The sequence below is a fragment of the Tachypleus tridentatus genome, chromosome 8, assembly GCF_004210375.1.
Source record: "Tachypleus tridentatus isolate NWPU-2018 chromosome 8, ASM421037v1, whole genome shotgun sequence".
Lineage (NCBI taxonomy): Eukaryota > Metazoa > Arthropoda > Merostomata > Xiphosura > Limulidae > Tachypleus > Tachypleus tridentatus.
In genome coordinates, this window is record NC_134832.1 from 131,152,576 (window position 1) to 131,179,580 (window position 27,005).

General features: G+C 35.6%; 1 protein-coding gene across 1 annotated transcript in view; it reads left to right on the plus strand.

The window, feature by feature from the left end:
• Nucleotides 1-12,632: 12,632 nt before the first annotated feature.
• The window catches only part of LOC143223500 (uncharacterized), a 178,590-nt gene continuing 164,217 nt past the window's right edge, over nucleotides 12,633-27,005 (plus strand). Inside the window, exon 1 of the mRNA XM_076451564.1 lies at nucleotides 12,633-13,030. Coding sequence (XP_076307679.1) covers nucleotides 12,797-13,030 — 234 coding nt within the window. The 5' untranslated portion in view covers nucleotides 12,633-12,796. The remainder of the gene's footprint in view (nucleotides 13,031-27,005) is intronic.

Sequence of the window (27,005 nt, forward strand, 5' to 3'; positions counted from 1 at the left end):
TCTCAAATATAGAGTTCTAAGGTTATCTTGCAGGCTTCAGCGATTGGGGCTTCTATGAAGAGGGATATAACATCGAATGGCCAGTTTACAACCCTAAGATCAGAAACCCCATTCCCTTCGGTGTACACAGCAGATACACCCTGAACATAGCGTCTACTGAAATATGGAGCTTGGTCACATCCTTGGGCAATAAAAAACTTTTATTTCTACACACTTATCATGCAGTGTTTCAATCTGGGAAAATATAGTTGAGTTTATACTGCTACTATTATGCATAGTGTTGCTACCATAGTTTAAAAGACTTTCTACTGTCATGTCATTAGTTTGTTTGGCCTGATGACAATCAGTCATCATCTGCATTATCAACACGTGGCCATTAATATAGTTCATTTTCAGGACACTAAAAGGTGACATTTCCTTGTATATCCCGTTTTCTCACAATTTTTTTATTATTTACAATATTGTTTGTGTATATAAATTCCCCAGTCAAATACAATGAGTTGCATAATAGCCCTTAATCACAACAATGGGTTTTTGTTTCATTTCCTTCTTTGCATTAATTATTGCCAATCTATATCTATTCACTCACAGTTATAACTTCTTCTATTTTAGATAGATACATGAATATACGTAACTAAGCCTATTTTAAGTAACTCGCTAACAATATTAAACACTTAATGTTAAATAGAAAAAATCTATAAGAAGTATACATCATAAAAGTATAAGAATTTTATAAATTTCTCTTGCTGTATGTGAATTAATATGATAAAATCTTTCTTCAAGAATTTTGAAAAAGTTTTACACGTTACAAGTCTACAGGAAATTTATAATCATCTCAATAATATTATAACGTGATAAACAAAAAAAAACTTCTTCAAACAAGGACCGTTAAAACTGAAATGTTACTGCAAGACATTTATATCCTTGTGTTGTAATCATGCTGCTGGTCAAGATGAAGACTTTTTGGTTCTAAACATTAACTGTTTATAAAACATTTCACTTTGTCATGGATCCTCTTATTTTAAGCCTTTCTAACAGAAACGTATACTATGGTTATGCTTCTATTTGTTTTATTTTCTGTTCAGTTTATAACAATATACCATATTATCATGACTGAAACCTGAACATTGTAACTCTGTCTAGATGTTGTCACTGGCTGATTTTAGACTCCCATGGCCATTGTTTTTTTTTTTCCGATGTGATTAATTTCAATCTGATTATAAATGTGCTCCATAGACCGGCATCTTAAATTCTCAACCCAAAACGAGAGATGATTTTGAGTAACGCTCGCTGCGTTTTTGAAATTCATCGTATGTATAATATTACTGTTCGGATGTATCTCATTCTTATTAGTAAACACCACTGTGGATTCCTTGTTCTTATTAGAACAAAATTTCCTTTTTTGTTGCAATTATTGAGACTAATTCACCAACAATAATATTTGGTTTCATTAAATTTTAAACACTTATGAGTGAAAGCAAAGTAGAATATGTTATAACATCCGCCATGTCCAGTGCTGACGAGGTTTTTCGCTTAAACATGAAGGATCATCAGGGATATACATATATTATCATCTCAATGCTCATTCGGTCGCCTAGAACACGACAGACATAGGAATGAAACGACGGTACGTTTATATACTTATAACGCTGAAAATCCGGGGTTCTATTCCCTCAATTGACACAAAAGATAGCCCAATGTAGATAGCTCTATAACAAGCATACAAACAAAGAAACGATCTCAAAGGAATAAAATAATGATAAGTGAACTGATCATCAGATCTGGATAAAGTTTTTGAATGCGAGGTTTCCAACTCACTCTAAGAGAGAGAACTAAAATCGAAGATTAAATTAGAGAAAAGTTCGATTTTCTTTTCACTGGCAAGAAACTGACAAATATCAGCAGTGGAACTCCAAAGATGTAGCTTTAGAAACGTAGCTAGCAGGTACTCCGATGTTTGAGTACTGTGGCTATAACTGAAAGAAGTTTCAACAATGTAAAATAAATCCAGATCTATGCAAAAACATCTACAGGTAGTAACGGTTTAGGTATCTGAAAATATTTGAAATCAAGGCAGATTGACTGGAATGGGCTAATTAACTAGGTTACTCCAAAGAAGGCTAATAACGCCCTTTTATAAAATATTTTTTGGTTGTTACATTTTTTTTTAAACTGGTAGTTTAAGGTGGAGATCGTGGACTTAGATATCCTGAATGTTTTTATAATGATATCAAGTCTTCCTTTAAGGAGTAACTGATAATTTCAGTACTTAATAATTGATAATTGTATTCCTTCCTTAATAAACCCCTTTCTGTCGTCAGGGCCCGGTATGGCCAGGTGATTAAGGCATTCGACTAGTAATCCGAGGGTCGCGGGTTCGAATCCCCGTTACACCAAACATGCTCGCCCTTTCAGCCGTGGTGGCGTTATAATGTGACGGTCAATCACACCATTAGTTGGTAAAAGAGTAGCTTAAGAGCTGGCGATGGGTAGTGATGACTAGCTGCCTTCCCTATAGTATTACACTGCTAAATTATGGACGGCTAGTGCAGATAGTCCTCGAGTAACTTTGCGAGAAATTCAAAACAACCCAAACCACATCATTTGCGGTTGTTACTGAAATTGTTGTAAGGGGAGTTTAGCGAATGAAACAGCTTGTTTGTAAGAATGTACGTGAAATATTGGTTATTAGAGCAGGTCATTGACCTCCAGCTTGAGCTCGCGTGATTGAGCATTCACTATTGTTTTCGACTTTATGTTGCGGATTACAGACACACATACTACGTTGACATTATAATAACATTGTAAGGTTCAAGTATTGGAAAGTCTCTTTGGCATATGGTTTGCACTGCGTATGTGAAAATTAGGAAGATAATTTCTTTTCACTTACGTTATTGGTCTAACACTGATGGCATTCGTATTGAAATGAAATAATAATATTTAACTCCAATCACTGTTGTTGAACTCGTTATTTCATCGTATTAACATAGTCTGTTTTGGTAACAATAATAATCATGCCTCAATTAACCTACGTTATCATAGTGCACTTCCTCACGGATCTCACAAGGATAAAAAAACACTTCAATGAGGTTATATAGAGAGGTATGTACAAAAACCTCAACTAGTCTTAATTAACAATACATATAAACTTCGTTCATTTATTTATGTTATACGATGATCACAATGCTTTTGCAGGCTACCCATAAGTTCAAGGACAGTCTAAAAGGATTTTTAATTATTTATATTTGACACCAAATTATTAGAACAAGGACACAAAATCTTTGCTATATCAGTGATACTTGTGTGTTTGCTACTAAAAAAATTATTTTATTAATAATAATATAGAGAGTCGTTCTGATCTGTTGAGGTTGTATATACTTTATGTTCTGTCTAGCTTAAGGAAGGAAAGACAAATTTTGTACAGCGTATAGCACCTCAGAAGTTTTTAATCCAGCACTTACGATAATAAATCATGGGTTTCTATTCTTTAGTGAACTATCCTTGTTCATGTCATGACATTCTATAAACAATAGGAAAGTAGAATAATCGAGGCCAGAAGGTAACTGTCCTAGTTGCTTAATGAAACAGGAATATATCGTATCTAATAAATCAAGTTAGGTATTACGATTTGAATATCCCTTTTGTTGATCTCTGATCGAAAGGCCAACCAAAGCTCCAGATATTATGTGTTGATAGAAATGAACGGCCGAATGGGTAAAATAGTTATCAGTAAACAAATTCTTCTTTTCCATTCTTTATAAACCTTCAGCGTATGTTTGTGGGTGTGTTTTATAATAAAGCCACATCGGGCTGTTTGCTGTGTTCACTGAGAAGAATGGAACCCCTGATTGTAGCGTTGTAAATCCGTAGAATTCCCGCTGTCCCAGCGGGGGACATAAACCTTCAGATTGGAAACTCGTACTCAGATCGTATGTTTGTGGGTGTGTTTTATAATAAAGCCACATCGGGCTATTTGCTCTGTTCACTGAGAAGAATGGAACCCCTGATTGTAGCGTTGTAAATCCGTAGACTTCCCGCTGTCCCAGCGGGGGACATAAACCTTCAGATTGGAAACTCGTACTCAGATCGAAACAGAAATGACAACTGAAGAAACGTGTCTGCTTCTTCGTATAAAACTGCCTCCTAGTGACACAGCAGTATGTCTGCGGACTCACATCGCTAGAAATCGGGTTTCGATACCGTAGTGAGCAGAGCACAGATACCCCATTATGTATCTTTGTGCTTAATTACAAATAAACAAAAAACAAACGAAATCATATTAAACCGCATGTAAAACATACAGCGCTGGAAGAGGCAATCGGTAAGTCGATATGTTTGTTTTTCTTTCAGTATGTGATAAACATTCTGTATGTATCTCAGAATGGCTGGTATGGGTATTAACACTTTTATTGATAAGAAGAGAGCAACGTTTCGACCTTCCTAGGTCATCTTCAGGTTGAGAAGGAGAGAGTTTGCAAGTGACCATTGCCGAACACATGTCTTAGGGACGATAGTATAAACGGCTACGAGATTGTAGAGGATGTTGCAATTGGATGCTAAGTTATTAATTAGTATAGGTATAAAGGTGTTCCTTTATATTGGTTTAATTGTGGTTTTAGTTGCTGTATAAGTAGGGCTTCTTTGATTTTGCGTTTGTTTACATTTGTTTCCCTTCTTAGTATCTGGGTGTTTTTTTATGGTTATGTTGTGTTTATTTGATTTGCAGTATTCAAAAACGTATGAAGGTGTTTTTTGTGTTCTTTGAATCTAGTTTCCATTTTTCTGCTTGTTTCTCCAATATGAAAGTCGTGACAGTTGTTGCATTGTATTTTATAAATTATGTTGGTTTTGTGTTTGTCAGTGTAGTTTTTACATAGCATGGACTTTAGTTTTGCACCTGGTTTTTGAATAAATTTTGTGTTTACTGGAATGTTGTGTTTAGTTAAGTTTTTCCCAAATGTTGGTTATCTTTCGCTGATGTCGGGAACATATGGTATACAGCAGTATAAGGTTTTGTAGTTTGTTGTATCTTGTGATTTATTGTTGTTTGTTTGTTGTTGATCTAGGTGTGTGCGTACAATTTTTTCCACGGTTTTTTGAGGAAATTTGTTGATGTTGATGAAGTGTTGTTTTATTTTGTTGATTTCGTCATTAATTTTATCGGGTAAACATAGTTTTGTGTCTATGTTTATTTGGTTTCTTAATATGTTGAGTTTTTGTTTTGTTTCATGTGCTGAGTCCCAGGGAATGTATAATCCAGTATGGGTAATGTTTCTGTGGATTTTTGTTTTGAATTGTGTATCAGTTCTAGTGATCTTAAGGTTAAGAAATGCTACTTGGTTAGTTTTTTCCTAATGTTTTCCTAAACTTAATGTTGGGGTGTATCGAGTTAACATGATTGTAAAAACTGAGTGTGTGTTCTGTAGATGTGAATCCAGCAATTGTACCCTCAACATACCTGTACCAGTATAGTAGAGGGTGTAAAACTGAATTAATTGCTTGACATATAAAATTTTTTTAGCATCCACTTTCTTTCCTCAAGGGAAAACTCTTCAAATAGTATAAATACTCATGCTATTTCTTAAAACTAGGTAATTTTAAATTTCAAATTTTAAGATTTATTTTAAATTCAAAGAATTTTTTTCCACTTAGGAAATAATTCAAGTTTAATTACAAACAATTTTTTTCTATCGCAATAGCTTGAAGGTTCTCTCTGATCTCAAGAAACTTTTCATTGGTTCAACTGGACTGTTATACGCCAATAATACTGACCTAAATGTGTTCATCATTGTCTCAGTCTGACTGTTACACACCAGTAGTACTGACCTAAAAACGTTCGTCACTGAATCAGTTTGACTGTTACACACCAATAATACAGATATAAAGACACTCATCAATCATTTAGTCTGACTGTTAGAAATTAATAATACTGATATAAAGACGTGTATCATTGACTCGGTCTGACCATTATATACCAATAATACTGATATAAAAACTTTTTTAGTGGATCAGTCTAACCATTACATAACCAATACAAAATGTAAAGCACTTTCTATTGACTAAGCCAGGTTGTTACTCAACAGTCACACCGATATTTCACCATTTCAGCCTTACCAATATATGCTGAGAACACTATCTTAGGTCATCATATTTCGATTCAATCTGACAACATTAATTTCGAGATATCTTTTAATCACTGATACCAAGTAAACGAGAATATTTTAAAATTTAAAATAGATTTTAAAATACCGATGCTATTACCTTAAAATTTAATCTTATTTAGTTGAATTAATACCAAAACGTACCTTATATATATATATATATATATATATATATATATGTTATAAAGAGGACTGGGAACTCAAAATAAATACGTAATAGTTCAAGGACGTCACACATGATTTTTCCACAAGATAAGGTAAAGAAAACAACCAAAACGAGGGAATTAAAAAGTCCTAGTTTTTTTTTTTATTTTAAAACGAGGTTGATAACTACGGGGAGTTTAAACTTTGACCTCGTTTACGAGTTAATCCACAGACTTAACCCAAGCTTGATGTTCAAACAAATTTCTACTCACTAGATATTTAGTTTGTACATTTGTATACTGAACCGGTTTTGTCCCATTTCTCTATTAGTGCAAACATCATTTTATACATTTACATTTTTTTCTTACAACCAGCGTTTAAACAATATTCGCGCAGAATTACACAAAGGACGCCTTTGCTAGTCGTTCATAATCTTCGATGATAGGCTAAAGAACAGACAACTTGTCAACATCACTCACTAGCAATTCTTGGACCATTCTAATCAAATAGTGGGATTTGACGGGCACTCTTATAACGCATTTGTTTGTTTGTTAGTGAAACACTAAGCTATGGAATAGGCTATCTGTGTTGTACTTACCACAGGTATCGAAACTTGATTTTAGCGTTGTAACTCTACAAACATACTACCGAACTACTGGGGGCTCTGAAAAAATTTTTTTTTTTGTATTATTCAATGAAGTATATTTTGAGTGTTACTGCTTATCTGAAAATACTTTTTACTGAAAAACAATTCTTTCTTCCCTTCTTCTTATCTGTATGAAACGGGACATTGATAATGTTCACTAACTGCAGAAATTGCGTACATTATATTGAAACGATTTTGGAGTCCTACCATATCATTATAATATATGCAGCTACGGCCAGTCATCCTTTATTTGCCGATCGTGCATCTGACCAATAACCCTGCAGCAAACTCTGATTAAGGCAGAGGCTTACTGGACTGAAGCCTATGGCTTCAAAGGGGCCTCAAGTTATGACTATGAATGTATTGCACGAGGGGACTTCTATTAGTTGAAAAGCCTAGGACCAATAAAATTCCTTTTACGTCCTTGCTCTGCAGTAAATGTTCTATTGTAAAACAACCCGTTGAAATAATTTCATGTCCAATGCACACCACTTCTTATTGCTGGTTCTTCATAATCCAACCAGTGTGCGAGGACAACTGTTTTCTGGCGCCAGTTTCAACAGTCAGGTCTCACAGAAAGCCATAGAATTGTTTATCTTTGTATGGGATAACATAAATAACTATTTAATTCATGGGATTGACTCAGTCATGGGTTTAGATGGTATCTGCATGCAGGAACATACGGACCTCTGTGTGGTAAATGGAGAATTCCTGACGTTAAGTAAGTGAGATCCTGATGCCCAACGTTCACTGTTTACAGTAAAAAGATGAATTCTTGTTCCAACAGGATAACGCCAGGATCACTGCAATGTTTCAGGATGATAAAATAGAGATAATGGGCTGACCTGCCAAGTCACTTGACCTTAAACTGATTGCGCATGTGTGGGACTTGCAAGAGAGATCAGTAAGAGACAGACAACCTGCTCCTACGACTGTCCATGAACTTAAAGATGTCCTCGTTCAAGAGTGGATTATGCAGTTCTATAAAGTCATCCAAAATGTAGTCATCAGCATGGGGAACAGGTGTAGAGAAGTCATAAAGTTAACAAAACTTATTTTGTTAGAATATATTAATATTTTTCTCTTATATATTTGAAATAAAAATTGCTTTTTTATTTATAAATGATTTTTTTTTCCATTTTCTTTGGTATTGTTTACTTATGATATTTGTAATAAACAGGTTCCGTCAGTACTGAAAGTCTGTATTTCTGCTTCGAGTTTGAAAAATGAAACACATGAAAACCTTACTATCTTTAAATTTTTGTTTGTTTGTTTTTTGAATTTCGCACAAAGCTACTCGAGGGCTATCTGTGCGAGCCGTCCCTAATTTAGTGGTGTAAGACTAGAGGGAAGGCAGCTAGTCATCACCACCCACCGCCAACTCTTGGGCTACTCTTTTACCAACGAATAGTGGGATTGACCGTCACATTATAACGCCCCCACGGCTGAAAGGGCGAGCATGTTTGGCGCAACCTGTATGCGAACCCGCGACCCTCAGATTACGAGTCGCACGCCTTAACACGCTTGGCCATGCCGGGTCTTTAAATTTTTGCAAACATTATATATAAGCTACTGCCCACGAAACGTCACTCTTGCTGGGCACTGTTGTAAATTATAACACGATTTCCAAGTTAGCATACCTACCAATATACTCTTATTAAATTACTAGATGTATTCTAAAATACTTTTTTCTCGAAAACAGGGAAACTTGGGTTCTTGTTACATATATACAGAGGGTGAACAAAAAAGGTTCTCACCCCCTTGAAAATGTTAATTTGCCATATATTTTATTAGATAACAGAAAATATGTAAAACTGTATGTTTTTAGAACGCACTCATGATTTTAGTTACATATTCTCATAAACGTTTTCTGCACCTGCTGTAGTTTCTTAGGTCTTCTTATCCCAATTAACCTACAAAATGATCAAACGAGTTTCTCTGAAATAATCGAATGCAAAAATGAAACTCAAAATAACACAAACCAGTTTCACAAGTTAATATTTAGTTGGCATTCTCTTGGGTTTCATTGCTTTTCCACCTTAGCGTAGCATGCTTTCAATGCGTTTGCGCAGATGTTTCCGAGTGATTGACTACCATCCTTCTTCGAGTACATCAGAAAGTTCATCCTCCGTGTTTGGTTTGCAGTCTTTTGTTGATCAGTTTAACTCAGCCCATAAATGTTTAATCGGATTGATATAAGGTGATTGACTTGACCATTCAAAAAATCGACTCTCTCATTTCTAAGATACATTTCAATGACTCCACAATTGCAGATAAACTTGTTTGATCATTTTAAAGGCTAACTGCACATTTAAGTAAGAGAAGAGTTTAAAAAATTACACTTCTGTATTTTGTGAGATAGGGATTCAAACCTGCGACCCTCAGACTGCGGATGAAGCGCCCTAATACCTGGTCATGCCGGGCCACACGTGACTGAAGCTAGCTTGATTGCGTTCACTTTTTAACAGTTTAGTAAATCCGTTATAAATTTATATGAACCAAAGAACTGCTATTTTCAGCTATCTGTAACTAAGTACTCACTACATTAATTATTTCATATATAATTCCAGCTAGTTGGTCAGGTAGTTAAGGCACTCGACTCGTAATTGGAGGATCGCGGATTCGAATCCCCGTCACACCAAACATGCTCGCCCTTTCAGCCGTGAGGAAGTTATAATATGACGGTCAATCCCGCTATTTGTTGGTAAAAGAGTAGCCCAAGAGTTGGCGGTGAGTGGTGATGACTCGCTGCCTTCCTTCTAGTTTTACACTGCTAAATTAGGGACGGCTAGCGCAGATAGCCCTCGTGTAGCTTTGTGCTAAATTTAAAACAAAGAAACAAATCCTCTAGTTTGTTTATCTCGCATTCTGAATTTCCAGAAAATATGTGGAGCCAAAACTGAGATATATGGTGTCAAAGTTCGTCTGATTTTCTTTGTCGTCTTTTGCAAACTGTGTACGATTTCTTTTAATTTATAAAAACACACTCCCAAAACTTTGATTTTTACGAAACATTGTAAACATTTAACATGCCATTTATTCTATATCTGAACAAAATTTATCGCAAACCGAACACAATGTTCGGTTCTTAGAAATAAAACGATCTGCAAGATAAATAATGAATGGAGTAATTTTGAAATTTCTTTGATGAATTCCACTAATCTCAAAATAAAACTCGATTGCTCTGCGGTTTTTATTGGATCTCAATTGCCTAGGGTGTCCATACCTGCAACAGTAATGGATGTATGTAGCTTATTCTATAGCGTAAACCACGCTGTCTCTTCAACGTGTGATATTTGCAGGTATATAAGTAACAATATGATACTGTACTATGCCACTTGGAATGTATTCGTCATATTTTACATCTTCTCAGCATGGTAAACACTCAACTGATACGTAGGTCAGATACTGCTTAACATGTTAAATCCATGTATGTAATTGTGTGTAAAACGCATGCATTTACAGCGAACACTTGTACACACATGCATTTTTCAGGTTTTGTTGATCATAAAAATGTGTGATGATGGTGCTCACAATCACTCGTGCATTATGCTCGTTAAAAAGTCGTGGTATCTAAGCCGAAAACAGCTCAGCAGAAAAAAAAAAGTGATAAAGGGAAAAAAAATGGGACTAAAAGATGTGACATCAAAACTGGCGCAAGAGCCAGTGCAGTGTTACTGTTGGTGACAGTGAAAGTTATAACAATGACAATTCAGGTAAACATTGTGTTACAGTGAAGATTGTAACACGATGTGTACCTGAACTGTCATTGTTATAATTATCAACAAAGGTATTACATCACTGGTTTGTCTACCAGTTTTGATGTCACATCTTTCAGACGCTGCTTTTTTTTTTGCTTTTTTATATAGCCGCAATTTTTTAAAAAACTGGTGAGTTGTTTTTGGTTGAGATATTAATGATAGGTCTGAATGGTTACACATCCATATAGGAAACACAACGGTTGTAGTTTGAGGTATTCAGAAAAATCCGCATTAGCAGGTGCTACCAGAAATAAAAGTGGGTTGGTGCGGAAGCATCGTCGCCAACCAGTGGTTGTCACATTCAGTCCTTGTATGAGAGTGAGGTGGGAATGTGGTATTTTAAGTCGTTAAAAAGTGTTTTACCATGGAATACTGGTAGGTTAACCCTTTTGGTTTCGTCGTTGGAGTAGTCATCAAACATAGAAGAGGTCGTAGGTTCAAACTCGAGCTGAGAAGTTCAAAAATAAATTACCATTAAATTTAGTTATTACAAATCCATTTAAATTATATGTCTTAATTACCAGGGCCTGGCATGGCCAAGCGTGTTAAGGCGTGCGACTCGTAATCTGAGGGTTTCGGGTTCGCATCCCCGTCGCGCCAAACATGCTCTCCCTCCCAGCCGTGGGGGCGTTATAATGTGACGGTCAATCCCACTATTCGTTGGTAAAAGAGTAGCCCAAGAGTTGACAGTGGGTGGTGATGACTAGCTGCCTTTCCTCTAGTCTTACACTGCTAAATTAGGGACGGCTAGCACAGATAGTTCTCGAGTAGCTTTGTGCGAAATTCAAAAAAACAAACAAACAAACAAACATGTCTTAATTACCGAGTACTGATGTCGGTGATAGATGTCAACATAGTGCTGTGGTCAGACGAAAACCACAAAATCTGGATTAGAGGGGGTGTGAGGGTCTGGTATATTTGCCACTCAAAAAAAATGTTTAATGCAAAGGAAGGAACTAGAAATATATCCTCCATGAAATTCTGGAGGCTAAGGCTCGTTAGCCCCACCATGCCTGTTGTCTGAGTGATTTGCAAATCAGAGATGGGTTACTTTATCATAGTGTACTGAGTTTCGATTATTGTTGTAGTTTCTTTTGTTTTTGATTTTCACAAACATTCCAAAATAGTCCACGTAAATGTTGTTTTATTTCCTTTAATGTATTAATCACGATTCTCAAACGTTCAAGACATTTTGCGAAAATAAAATTACACTATGTGTTTTTCATGTTATGTTTTTTTTTATACTATTTGTTTGTTTTGGAATATCGCACAAAGCTATTCGAGGGGGCAATCTGTGCTAGCAGTCTCTAATTTAGCAGTGTAAAATTAGAGGGGTTACAGCTAGTCATCACCACCCACCGCCAACTCTTGGGCTACTCTTTTACTAACGAATAGTGGGATTGACTGTAACTTTATAACGTCCCCATGGTTGAAAGGGCGAGCATGTTTGGTATGACGGGGATTCGAACGCGCGACCCTCAGATTACAAGTCGAACGCTTTAACACACCTGGTCATGTCGTTTTTGTTTGTTTTTTTGCTATTTTAGATACTTTTCATTTAAAGGCTTAGCTTCAATTAATTTTCTACTTCTGTCACGTGAAAAAACAAGGTGTCTATGGGAAATACCTTTCGTAATAAATTACCAAACTCCTTTCTGTCAACTTTGAAATTAAATTAAAAGTTTTGGTTGTTAGTAAGAATTAGAGTTTCATCATCAATTGAGTGCTTTGTTAACTTGTGACAAAGTAATTATACCTAATACTGTTTAGTAATTATGATAGACAACTGCTTCATCACGTATATATGTTCTTTAACACTTTCCTGCAAAAAGGTGTGAAATGTCACGTGCTTAGAAAAACGTGGTTCACACGCGATATCCCGATCAAGCAGTTGAGAAAGAGCATTGATTTCTACGTTCATGAAGGCGATCTCACGAGAGCCGGACAAAATACGTATACGCATGTTTGGGAACGACGTTACGTGCCACAACATTGTTCACAATTCTATACATGCTGACATATGTATCAACTATACACTCGGAATTTCGAAAATGAAGAAGCCGGGAAGTATGATTTAGGAAATAATGATTCATATAAGCCCAGATTCTTGTCGTTTCTCTGCTACTTACCACGTCCAGAATGCGAGCAACATAAAACGCTGGGCAAGTTCTTTTCGCAGATCTTACTCCACGACCGTTGCATTACCGGCCGGATTTCGTCGTAATCGTCGGGAAGGTCTAGAGTGCCGCAGGTACCGATCTTTAGAAGAACGGATTTTAGAAGTCACCGTTAGGCTTCCAGATGGAACTGTTAGACGGGTAGGAATCCACAAATTTTATTTACTGTTTGTAAGGATGATATATATTTTTGACACTGGCACAAAAGTTGTTTTTTAATGTGTGAGTAAAGGATAACAAAGAAATTAAATATTGTTTTCGACTTAATCAAATATCATCTTCCTTATTGTAGTCTCGGACCGCCGAAATATTATGCTTGAATTTTTATACAGTCGTTTTATATTGCCTGTGTATTGAATATCTTAAAAACAAGTAACAATTCAGGTGAGATCATGTGTCCCCTCGATGGACTCAGCAGATAGCCTGATGTGGCTTTGCTATAAGAAACACACACATACAAGAATTTGTGTTGTCGAGTGCGGACGCAAGGCCTAGTGTTAGTTCATTTGTGTTTCTATTTCGCACACGTCCAGCACTGTAAGAATTGGGTTAAATTACTACGATCAGTGGGGAAAATGTTAACCTTAAGCTATGTTGAATTCTGATAGATCATTTAATTGTGTTGAATTCTGGTAGATTGAGCTTTAGCAGTCTTAACTTTTGGTAGAATAATCTCTAGCTGGTAAATGTTAGAAATGTATAAATTACCCTGAAAGTTCAAGATAGCCTGGTATTCATTAATTAAATCGCAGAAAAAAAAAATTGAGTAAATCTAGAAATTTTCCTTAAAAGGTTAGAGTGCCAATTATTTACGAAATAAAGAACACTTCATAAGACACCAACTGCGAAACTGTTTCTTCTGTTCCGTTGTTAGATGGCCCGGCATGGCCAGGTGGTTAAGGCGCTCAATTCGTAACCTAAGAGGCGCGGGTTCCATTCTCCGTCACATCAAATATTCACGCCCTTTCAGCCGTAGAGCCGTTATAACGTAACGGTCAATCCCACTATTAGTTCGTAAAAATGTAGTTGACGAGCTGCTTTTTCTCTAGTTTTATGCTGCTAAATTAGGGAAAGCCAACGTAGATAGCTCTATTGTAGATTTACTCGAAATGCGAAAACAAACAAACAATCCGTTGTTTGAAGGTCAGTTTTAATCAGAGCAACGCAATTAAACGAAGATATTTTTGTATTTAATGGAAAACGTTAGGTTCACTAAGTAAGATGAAATGAATAAAAAATGAGTGTATTTCAAATGATGCGTTTCCTCACCTATACGAGGTCTGTTAAAAAAATACGCGGACTGACGTCATAAAACAAAATGTACTTTATTTAGAAGTTACAGGTCTGGGACCCCTTTAAAGTACTCTCCTCCCCAACGCACACACTCATCCCAACGGTGTTTCCACTTGTTGAAACAGTCCTGGTACGCTTCTTTTGTAATGTCCTCCAGCTCCTTCGTCGCATTTGCCTTAATCTCGGGAATCGTCTCAAATCTTCTTCCTTTCAAGGGTCTTTTCAGTTTGGGGAACAAGAAAAAATCACAAGGAGCAAGGTCAGGTGAGTAGGGGGGTGGGGAAGAACAGTGATCGAGTGTTTGGCCAAAAACTCACGAGTTCTGAGGGCTTAATTTCGCAGCAACGCGATGCATCTTCAATTTTTCGGTCAAAATCTCGTAACAAGATCCAACTGATATCCCACACTCTTCAGCAAGCTTTCTGACAGTCAGACGTCGATTTGCTTGCACCAGGATGTTGATTTTGTCGACGTGTGGGTCGTCAGTTGACGTGAAGGACGTCCAGGACGCTCATCATCTTCAATGGACTGTCGACCATCCTTAAAACGTTCATGCCACTTGAAACATGCCGTACGCTTCATAGCAACATCACCGTAAGCCGTGTTAAGCATAGCAAAAGTTTCAGTCGCAGATTTTCCAAGTTTAACACTAAATTTCACAGCAAGTCGTTGCTCCTTCAGGTCATTCATTCTGAAATCCGCCAAACGAAAAAATCGCACTTCACTTAAAACCGCGTAGCTAATACACAAATGAAGATATCTGCAATCGGGAAATGGCGTCGTAATCAGCTGATCTTTGCGAACCTAGCGACACCAAGCGGATTCCCCTGGAACCAACTGGAGCCGTGCAATTCAAACAGTCCGCGTATTTTTTGAACAGCCCTCGTAAGTGTAATAATTTATCATACAATATTGGTTACGCATCTCACAGATGCTGTGTTTTTTCTTCGCGTTGACTGTTTAAACTAAATCAGGCACCCTTTTTTGTAATATAAAGTACTTTTTTGCACTATTAAAGTACTATAAAGATGTAATAATAAATGTTTCATTATTCATCCACGTTTTTTTTCTTTCTTTTCCACAAAGTTCGCTAGACAGAAATTATAGTTTTGCAATGTGATAGTTCAAAATTATCTGCTAGAAGAAAGACAAATAAACAAATTATTGTTTGTGTTGCGCAGTAAAATTCAAACTAAAGCAGTTCAAGTAGGAGCAGCATTGATTTTTCCAGTTTCTAAGAAGTTTTCCTGTCTTAGGTTTGTTTTTTTTGTTTTTGAATTTCGCGCAAAGCTACACGAGGGCTATCTGCGCTAGCCGTCCCTAATTTAGCAGTGTAAGACTAGATGGAAAGCAGCTAGTCGTCACCACCCATCGCCAACTCTTGGGCAACTCTTTTTACCAACGAATAGTGGGACTGACCGTGACATTATGAGGCCCCTACGGCTGAAAGGGTGAGCATGTTTGGTGTGACAGGGATTCGAACCGGCGACCCTCGGATTACGACGCGAGTGCCTTATCCACCTGGCCATGCTGGGGCCTTAGATTTGTATAAAAACTTTAATGTCGACTTGAAGTTTAGTTTCTCTATTTCTTTTTCGTTATGCAGCTCACAAATGCTAAAAGTAAACTTTTGACCATAACTTTCTTGGATCCTTAAAGTTTTCCTAGTCTTTAAAGGGAACAGTTTTATGAATATGTATTGAATTTGTATTTGACATTGTATGGTGTATTCACAAACCTGGAAGAAAAAAAATAAAACTTTCAAAACACAGTTCTCATATTTTGAAGTTATAATATTCAAAACAAATGTGAATATTTCAATTTTTATAGAAACAAGTCTACGGCACAACTGACGTTCGGCTTGTTGTTTTACAGCGTCCTCACTTGACAACTTTGAACAATATTATTTTAAATTTTTGTCTGCTTTTCAGTGTTCAACTTGAAGTGCAACAAGAAAAAGTACCAGTCCCTAATGACTGGAAAAGTTTAAGTTAATCCATCAGTTTAAATTATTTCATGGACTTTTTAAAGGTTGATTGTGCTATACTTTTAGTTGTGGCCAGAGCTAAGTTCTAAGCTTTGTATACCACTAACAGAAAAAAGTAATTGTTGAACATTTCATTCATGCTAAGGGTCATTCAACAGTAACATATAGTAAATTTAGATTTTTATTCTTTAGGTTACGTCACATTTTGAATTGTGAATGACATTGTGGTTTAGTGTAAAATAAACTGCTTGCGATATAAAATTTGGTATCAATATTTTTCATTTCTGTTCTCCAGTCATTCCAGTCACAGAAACAAATTAGTCCTAGTCTTAATAAAAACAGAGGTTAGAATACGTTGTTCTTTAGTGCGGAACTGCCGAATAGGCTATCTTTCTGGGCGTTAATAAATCCATACACTTATCGCTGATCCACCGGAGAATAGACTAGAACATAAAACCTGATAAAATGTTTTGACTTTTGTATATCGAAACCATCAAAGATTTATTGATATGTGAAATAATGTTGATATTATTTGTTTGTTTCTTCAAGCAAAGTTTCATAACAGGTTTTCCACGTTGTACTCACCTAATGGATCCGACACCAGGTTTCAACTCTCAAGCTTACAGTTAAGTCACCAGGGGAAACTATATATTTGTAGAACTTAGTTCCTTTCTGTCCTAGTTGGGTGTGGTGGTTAGAGTAATCAACACACAAACTGTGTGTTGCAAATTCGAATCCCCGTCACTGAACATACTCACCTTTTCTGTCATGGGGCGTTATAAAGTGACGGTCAATCCCACTATTCGTTGGTAAAGAGAGTTGGCGGTGAGTGGTTATGACTAGCTGCCTTCCCTCTAGTCTTACACTGCTAAAGTAGGGATGGCTAACGCAGATAACCCTCGAGTAGCTTTGCGCGAATTTAAAAACAAATCAAAACATTTCCAGATGTTTCTAATGTATTTCACAGAATAGTACATTAAAACATGAATTTATGAGTAAAAAAAGGTTAAATTCACAATTGAGTTTCTTTATGGTGTATTTCAATATTTACTGTGTTTTGCAAGGCATCGACGAATGTGCGTATAATAAGTGAGGCACCACTGAAACATTATTAACAAAGGGATTGATTCAATCAGTTTGGGAAGATTGTTGATGTTTTTATATTGATTTGTAAACATTACAGTTTTGATTGACAGCTAAATTAACTGACATAGATATAAAGTATTTTACCCTATTTGATGTTCTAATTACTTTGATTGACAAGTTACACTCTTGTTCAAGATGTATACCCAGTAATATGCGCATCTAATAACACATATGTATCCATAACTGAAGTTTCTGTAGCACATACTATAAATTTAATCGTGTCCTTAAAGAACGAGAAGTTTATACTTTTGTTTGTAATGTATACATTCCAAATATCTAGACACGTTTTGATTCTGATACTGAAGTTATTAGTCGAAACGGTTAGAAGTTATTATTAATGTTTGTTACACATGACGTGAATATTTACGCGTTTTCATTTTGACTATATACTCCAGATAGAGAAAAGCTCACTCCCAGTAGCTTAGCAATCAGTATAATGGATTATAACGCAAAATTCCGAGGTTTGATTCTTCACGGTAGACACGGTGTAGATAGTCCTTTGTGTAGCTTTATGTCTAAGAACAAACAAACAAATCTATATACAAAATTTAAAATATCTGTTTGTTTGCTTGTTTGTCCGCTGTGTTCACTACGCAGATCACATTTTTTCCTCGAGAAGATGTGTAAAACGACAATTTTTCTTCTATCATCTGATACCGAACCAGTAATTTTATCATTAGCATATACATAACATGAATAAATTCTATGTAGACTCGACACTTTAGGGTAAGTTTGATTTAACATTTGATTTAGAATACAGCATTATAGGCTTATTTATTTATAGATCATTAACTGTACATATACAATACATCCTGTATTTAATCTTTCATACAGAAGAATTTGTTTCAGAATTAAAATGTCTTATGTGAAAAAGCAAACAGTAGGCCTAGCCTATAATATAAAATTATGTTGTTTACCAGAAACTAGATTACGTGAAGAAAAAAAAAAAAGAGTAAGATACACGTTATAGTACTTACTGTTTAATATGAGATTGAAGTCAAGTCAGCGAATGTATTTTATTCTTTTTTTCGCCAGGTGGTTCGAAACCCAAAGAACAATATTCTATTTTGTTTGTAGTACATTTCGTACATCAATATGAATACTGTGTGACGTTCATAAAAATATATTAAATTAACATTAAAGGAAATTAAACATAATTTACATATATATTTGCATTTGAAATTTTAATATTTGAGGAGGAATTACGGAGATGGGGGGGGGACATAGTTAGGCTTATCCTGTTCGGTAGAACAGGTACTCATACTTCTTGTCAGTGAAGGAAAAACGAAAATATCTTTTATAAGGATGCCCTAATTTAAAACAGGTTCATAGTTTAATTTCAAAAATTAAACCTAACTCGTATTTTTTTTCATACATTCATAAAATATTTTTTGCCAATTAAAATATGGAACGGGGAAACCGAGAGAGAGTAGGGTCTTTTGAAACCCAGGCAACGTCGGGTAATGCTGCTAGTATAAAACAAATAAAGTAGGTGTATATTCATCACGTTTCTTCCGTGTTTGTTTTTTTTTTATTTTTATATCTAAAATCTCGTGGTTAACGAGATCTTTATGAGCTTAATAAAAATACTCGACTGCAGCTGTTCGTTCAAGATTATTAGTTGCTTAGTATGCTGTGTAAGGTAGCAAATAATGACAGATTTTTAGCGGGTCATCGGAGGATAAATAAAATTTGTGTAAAATCTTGTTCATTAGAATGCCTTTCCCTTCACTTAAAGATCATCCGTTTTAAAATAAATAAAATTATGAATTACAAATACAGTAAAACCTGTCTAACCCGAAAACTGCATTGGAAGAAAACCTGTAGAAGCCGGAAATATCAAAATTTTGTAGCATTATCTTAAGATTTATCTTGAAAAAGGCCCTCTGTATGGCGGAACCTGCGTAACGCGGACAGAAAACTTTCACTTTCCTCATCTATCAGGAACGCGGATTAGAACCTGATTAAGGCGGAAAAAATGGTTTTGATTAAATATTATTTTTTTATTTAATTAATAATTTGTTTAAATATTAATAACTTCTTGGACCTTTTGTTACAATAAGTATTGGTTAAATATATTCTGTTCTTTTTTCTGCCGTCAACATTCCGGAGGTCGCTATTCAAAAGAACGATTGACTGTACTTTTGGTCGCATTTGCTGATAGAAAACTAGAGAATCCATTGTTAATAGGTAAAAGAGAAAATTCGCGCTGTTTCAAAAAATTTAAGGAAGAATCAACTTCCTGTGGAATGGAAAGCGAATAATAAAGTGTGGATGACAAGTGCTATATTCGAGGAATTTTTGAACAAATTAAACAAGAGAATGGAACAAGAAAATAGGAATATTCTACTTTTCATAGATAATGCAACTTGTCACCCAAAAGTTCAGTTTTCAAATGTTTGTTTAGTTTTTCTACCTCCATGTACAACATCAGTTCTACAGCCACTAGATAATGATTTATACTGTCTATAAAATTGAAATATAGAAAACTGATGCAAACATGGACGACTGTAAGAGAGCATCTGAAATGACCATAAAAATTGACGTGTTAGATGCAATTGCATTTTTAAGTCATTCAATCAAATGCGTAAAAGATGAATGTGTAATAAAGCGTTTTCGAAACCGTGGATTTATTTTTGATAATGGCGGATATTGTGGAGAAGTTGTTTGTTATGACAATTCTTGTGAAATCCTAACTCTGATTGAAAAGATTGATGCAGATGTTTCTGTGAACGCGGAAAATTTTGTGAATGCTGACAAGAAAGTTTTAACAGAAACTGATGAAATTGATTTAAAATGTATAATAAAATCGCAAGATGGTAACAGTGTGAGAGATTCAGAAGATGAACAAAACGGAAAAGATAGTGGGGAAATAGAAGTTCCTACTGCATCGCAAGTGTTAAGTTATATTAACGCTATCAAATTGCATGTTACTTACAAAAGAAGGCGGAAAATGTGTAGTATTATTATAATCTTTACATCAGTGTGGGTGTGACGTGTGGATGAGCATGGTGTTTATGAAGAATTATATGTACAAAATATACTTGTGCTAATTATCTTCATACCAGGGTAGACAAGATGTATTGATGAACGTTTTCTTTACAAAGGATCATATATAAATGTATACAAATCATATAGTTTCACTAACAATATTTAGTGTCGTCTGCAATGCCTAAATTTATTGTTTATTTTTGAAATTCGCGCAAAGCTACACGAGGGCTATCTGCGCTAACTGTTCCTAATTTAGTAGTGTAAGACTAGAGGGAAGGCAGCTAGTCATCGCCATTCACCGCCAACTCTTGGGCTACTCTTTTACCAACGAATAGTGGGATTGACCGTCACATTATAACGCTTCCCACCTGAAAGGGCGAACAAGTTTTGTGCGATGGGGATTCGAACCCGCGACCCTCGGATTACGAGTCGAGTGCCTTAACCACCGGGTCATGCCTGGCCGTCTAAATTTATATTTACCACAAGTGGCAGTTCACTTCACGTTTTAAAGAAAAAGTTCTAAAGTCCAAAGATTTGCGCAACAAAGAATAAAAACTCCAATATAGACCATACATTTTTCAAACGTTAGTTCACGAGAATAGGAAGTTGATGACAGTTGGGTTGTTGTTTTTTTTACAGGAATATTGGCACGTGCACTGAAATATTTGTTCGTGTTTATAAAAATGCTTTGTAATAAATGGACTAACAGTGGAAATGTTATTAATGTAATCGCAATAAGCAAAACAAGGTCGTATAAAACCTCACTGTAATCGAATGAATCGTTTTTTAAACGTTCGAATATGTTAATGACTTATTAGAATCTTATTTCTATTACCTCTTATTAGTTGATTTTATGTATATCATACTGAATGCAACATAAGCTTCAAATTTATCTTTTGAAAGTACTAAATATATCTATTTTTATTTCACAGTGTGTCATGGTTTTAAACAACTGACCTAAGAACACCTACGTGAGTGGTTTAGTTTGCTTTGAATTTCAAGCCAAGCTACGCGAGGGCTACTTGCACAAGCTATCACTAATATATAATGAAAGACTAGAGGAAAGGTAGCTAGGTATTACCACCTATCGTCAACTCTAAGGGTACTCTTTTACCAACGAATAGTAGGATTGACCGTACCGTTATAATGACCCCACGGCTGGAAGAGCGAGCATGTTTAGTCGGACGGGAATTCGAACCCACATCTCTCAAAGTATGAGTAAAGTGCGCGCCCAACCACCTGGCCATGCCAGGTTACACATGACTGAAGCTATTTTGATTACGTTCACTTTTTAATAGTTTAGCAACTCAGTTATAAATTATCCTATAACGGAAAAGACGGAAGGTTGTTTGTTTGTTTTTGAGCAAAGCCACATTGGGCTATCTCTGGTAACTACCCAGGGGGAATAAAACCTCGGATTTTAGGGTTGTAAGTCTGTAAACTAACCGTCGTTCCACCAGGGCAAATTAAAAAATACAATCGCAATAAAACCTTTTAGTAAATCGTGACTTTAAACTTTGACCTTTTGATATCGGGCATAGTCCATTTTCTTGGAAACGAGAACGCGTGTTTCAAAATTAAAGAGTTCTTGGTTTGATTTTTATTTCTTCTATTTTAAAAGAGTGTTTAATGCTGCCCAGTCAGTTACAACACTGGAATTTTCTTCGTATTTGTGGTCGTGTTGGTTGTAATGTAGTTTACTTGAGGTAACAAAACCATTTCGATGAGTAGTTATGTAAGCATCGTCATTTTCCATCGGCCCAACAGAACTTGATATGTTTTTAGATGTGGAATCCGACCTGATGTTGCTAAGTTAAGTTCCACTAGACGTGTTGTTAAGGTGCTCATGCTTCATCTTACGGCTTGAAACATTGTCTTTACTGATCTCAAGTTATTAAGAGAATAAAGATATAGTCCTGTTTCCGTATACATCATCCACAGTTCAGTCAAATTTACTATGTTAAATACTCGTTATATGTTATTACGCACAAACTACAAAAAAGACCATCTATGCTCTGCCCATTATGAGTGTCGAAACCAAATTTCTAAAAATATGAGACCGCAGACACGCCACTGAGGTGAAAATTGAACACAAAAATCTAAGTATACTATTTGTTCTTAAGAAAATATCTTCAGATATTTCATTTAATAATTTTCTAGCATGGTAGTGGTTAACGTACGGATTGTACATCTGAGAGTCCATGGTTCTCATCCCGTGGCCGCAAAAACGTGCATCGCTCTTTGGTGCCGTTAATTATGTTAGAAAATGGACGGTCAAAATCCTCGTAGTCAATTATAAAAGTCCAGGAGCTGTCGATGGGTGTTGTTAAATAGCCTGTCTATGTCAATAGACTTTGTGAATGTTTTGTGAACTTTCAAAATCAAGAAACTTTTTTTCTTGTTTTGTATTAAATGTTGTACGAATGTTGTTGCATTGTTTTCATATCTTGATTTCTTTCCAATAGAAGAATAAACGATAAAAACATGAATGTTCGCTTGTATATTCAACCTTCTCTAACATATATTCTTCATTATGTGTACGAAGAACCAGGAAGAAAACATGGAAAATACCGATGGCTATTACTTAGGGTATCTGTCACGACCTAAATATGAGAGTTGTTTCTGTGCCAAGACTCACCATTAACTATGCAGTTTTCAGGACTTTTTAAAGCTATACATTTTTGTGACGTAAGAAGACGCTTAGAGGATTGGGCTCACGTGATATCCTTGTTTGTAGTTAATCGATGTTTTCAAGTTTTTTCCAGAAAAATTGAATGTAATAGTATAATTTTTTCTATTTAATTTACTGAAATTTCAGCTTTAAAAGAGAAATTATGGTAACTTTCAGCAAAACCGAGTTTTTGTTTTTATATACACGCGTAGTAATATCCCAATTACCGTCAACTACGCAAAAAGGGAATAAAAACTTTGTACGAAATACATGATTCATTGTAAAAGAGGCTTTGTAAATGACGTGTTCATTTCTTGAAAGGGTCGTATTAAGAATGCACGTGTAGAATTGGTCAACCACGCGTTCTGTTTATAAAACAACAAGAGGGGGTTAATTTTACTCACAAATATAAAAACAAGAAAAATGTAAAACATTATTTAAAGATTTTGAGATTATTAAGAAGCATGTGTTATTTTGTAAATCGGCAAAACCCCAGAAATACTTTGTTTGAGCGAGATTTATAAATATTTATCAAAGTTTGCAGTTAGTGACGCTTCGTCTTTAAACCCTAACTTGTCTTTGGTTTCTAAGCAAATGTTTCATATTTTATAAAAAGCTTCTACATACGTATTTCGAAATATAGAGATTTGATTCTGATGTTGAAATTATTTGCTAAGCAGCCGATGAGTTCAAAATGAAATATTTGTGTAATAAGATTCAATGTCTGCGTGCGTGTCACGTGACTCCTTCTGAATCTCCGGTCTCGCTGATTTATAGGCGCTAAACGAATAGTTTCGGCCTCGAAGTTTGTACAAAGGTGAAAATTTTCAACTATGGCTTTACGAAACCCCGAGTGTTTCGCGAAATCACTTTTATGGTGATTCCCCGAAAGCTGACTCTAAATGTAGAAGTGTTTTACGTTATAGCACTGCATGTAAATGTAGGAGTTCATGAATTCAATCTGCATTATAGAGGCCCTGTAAATGTGGGCCACAGGCCCACGCGTCCGTTTTGGCCTCGAGGTTTGCATAGAGGAAAAACTTTCTACCCCAACCCGTTCGGGAACCCTGGCATTTCGCGGAAGAACTTTTACGGGGATTCCCCTAAAGTGGACCCCGAATATGACATTGATTTACATTAGGGCGCATAAATAAGTAGACCTACTAATTACTGTTCGTAACTAGGTTAAATAAGTAGTAGCAATGATCATTAAATTGATAAAAGTACAAAATAGTAGTTTTGTTTTTGAATTTTTTTTGCAAAACTACACGAGGGCTATTTGCGCTAGCCGTCCCTAATTTAGCAATGTAAGACTAGAGGGAAAGCAGCCAATCATTACTACCCACCGCCAACTCTTGGGTTACTTTTTTTACCAATGAGTACTGGGACTGATCGTCACATTATAACGCCCCCACGGTTGAAAGGGTGAACATGTTTGGTGTGACTGGGACTCGAACCGGTGACCATAAGATTACGACTGGAGCGCCTTCACCATTTGGCCATCTTAGGCCCAAAATAGTAGTTCAAGCAATAAATTTGCATTATAGAGGCCCAGTAAATATGGGCCATATGTCCGCAGTTTGGGTAGTTTTGTTTATAGTATATTAGCTGAGCTATCTATTCGACGCACTGGGAAGATATATAAAGTACCTCAGGGACTGACGTAAGGGTAACCTATGTCTTATCACAGGTGCCTAAGAAGTTTGGCAGAAATCAGAGCAGTTGCAAAAGATGTCCCCTAGAGTGGGTGATATAGGGAGTCAAATCCAAATTACGACTTCCCTTAGGGGTCCTAAGGGTACATATCAAGTTTCTTTGAGATTTCTCAAAAACAACTATAGACGTAGATTGTACAGTGACATCTTTTTTATACCCCCGGAGGAGGCTAAGGACGCATGTCAATTTGGGTTGAGTTAGAAAAATTACACATAGGCTCCTTGGGAGTACCATGGGGGGGGGAGTTTGAGATCCGAGTTCCAACTTCCCCCATGGTACACTTATAACTTCTCACGATGTCTTGAACCAATCTCAATATCAAAATCTAAATTTCCACTAAAATTAGGTGTCATTTAACCTTAACTCACATAATGGATTGAAGAGAAACTGAAGTTTCTGGTATTCCTTGTTATATTTAAGTTCCCTTGGGGGAATTAAATAAATAAGAACCCAAATTCCCACCATGGATCACACTGTAAAGTTGGAGTTGGTCAAAAAGTGGACACATAAATGACATTTTGTTGTACATAAAGTGATACTATATTTAGGAATGTTCATTGTACTCAGCTATTAGCAGCGTGCAGTCATTTCAGAAATGTGAAGAAAAAATTAAACATATAGACAGATCTTGTCATTTAATCATATGAAAATAGGATTGAGCGTAGAAGTCTATAAATTAACATAATTGTACATATAATTTTATAGAGCATGACCGGACGTGGTGATATGGACTCTAATGACGTGGTGAGGTTCCAAAATAGAGTTTTAATGAAACTTATTAAAATGGCAGCAATTTCCTGCAATGGAAAAGAAACAGAATCATCTACAAAAAGAGCAAAAGCTAATAATATAAGAACACCACCACAAACTTAGAAGGTTAAATATATTTTATAAAAGTGACTTGAATGTGATAATACAGTGACATAACGCCAAAGGAACAAGTTATGGAATAAGGACAACATGTAGTACGTGTTTATGGGTACCCGATTATTCGACAATAAAATTTCGTAACAAAGGGACTTATAAACTAAAAGAGTAGTAACTGACATTTCTTTACTACCAATCATGATTTCACTTTTGAAGCAAAATTACCCGTCATCCTTTCATTCGTTTGTGAAGTTCTTGTCTTTAACCTGTTGACTGCCAAGTATTTCAGCTGCTGCAGCAACTCTGAACCAAATTCAAAGTACAACTCTAATGCTTCTTCATTTTGTAACCTTTTTCGTGACGCCATTTTGGATCGAAAGTGAAACAATATGTAAGTAGGTCAAATGCATGTATGGTGCTGACATCTAGCGTTGAAGTTAGGTTTTATTGAGAACGATTTAGCTCGTCCGTGGCACTGTGTTACCGATCGGCTTGGACAAGTTATCTCATTTACGACACTGAACAGGTTAATAGTCCAATATAAACAACGATCATAGACGATTAATGTGTAAAGTTCAGTTTTGTCGTGGAAACTTTACGAGAAAGTAATAATTCTAAATCTCACTTAAGTATGATTCAGTGTATTAAGAATACGGTAAGTAGCGACATTGTTTCTTGTAGCCTTTTCAGAACTGATTATTCATGGGTTTATTTCTACTTGCCTTGTGATTTTGACTCATTCAGTAGGAAAGAATTAACTAAACGAGTGTTAAATTTAACCTCGCACAACCAGTTGATTCTTTAATAGATTTCTACTTGCTAATCACCAAAATACGTTACTTACAAGATACAAGCAAAAAAATAATTATTTTAAAATAGAGATTCTTAAATAACAAACAATTTAATGTTCATTTGGTTTAATAATGTTTTACAAGTGTAATGCAGTGAAGTATACTATATCGTGTTTTAGTACTGTTTTAAATAATACAGTAAAGCATTCATATAACGTTCATTAAAATCCAACAAGTTTGTGCTATATTTAATTGTAACGTAGTAAAACTCAATAATTAGTGTTCACTGAAGTCCAATTAACTTGTGTTTTATTACTCTTTCTAGTAAATAATGTTTATTAAGGCACAACAGATTCGTGTTTTGTACTGTTTACTATTAATGAAGTGAAACATACAATACATTCCATTCATTAAGGTCCAATAAATCCGTGAATTGCTCAGAACTAATAGTACAAAGTTTCTTGACGTCTAAATGTGTTAATAATTAAGTAAATATCAGATAAATCTTTCTGTGAGTAAATATGAAAGGTCAAAGACTCAGAAACGCTGCTGTGTAATAGAAGTCTTTCATTGTGTAGTACGAGTTTCTATTTACTGAGAAACGTGTTAGTCATATACCTGAGTTGCATAGTTCACTTAATAGTAGAGATTGTA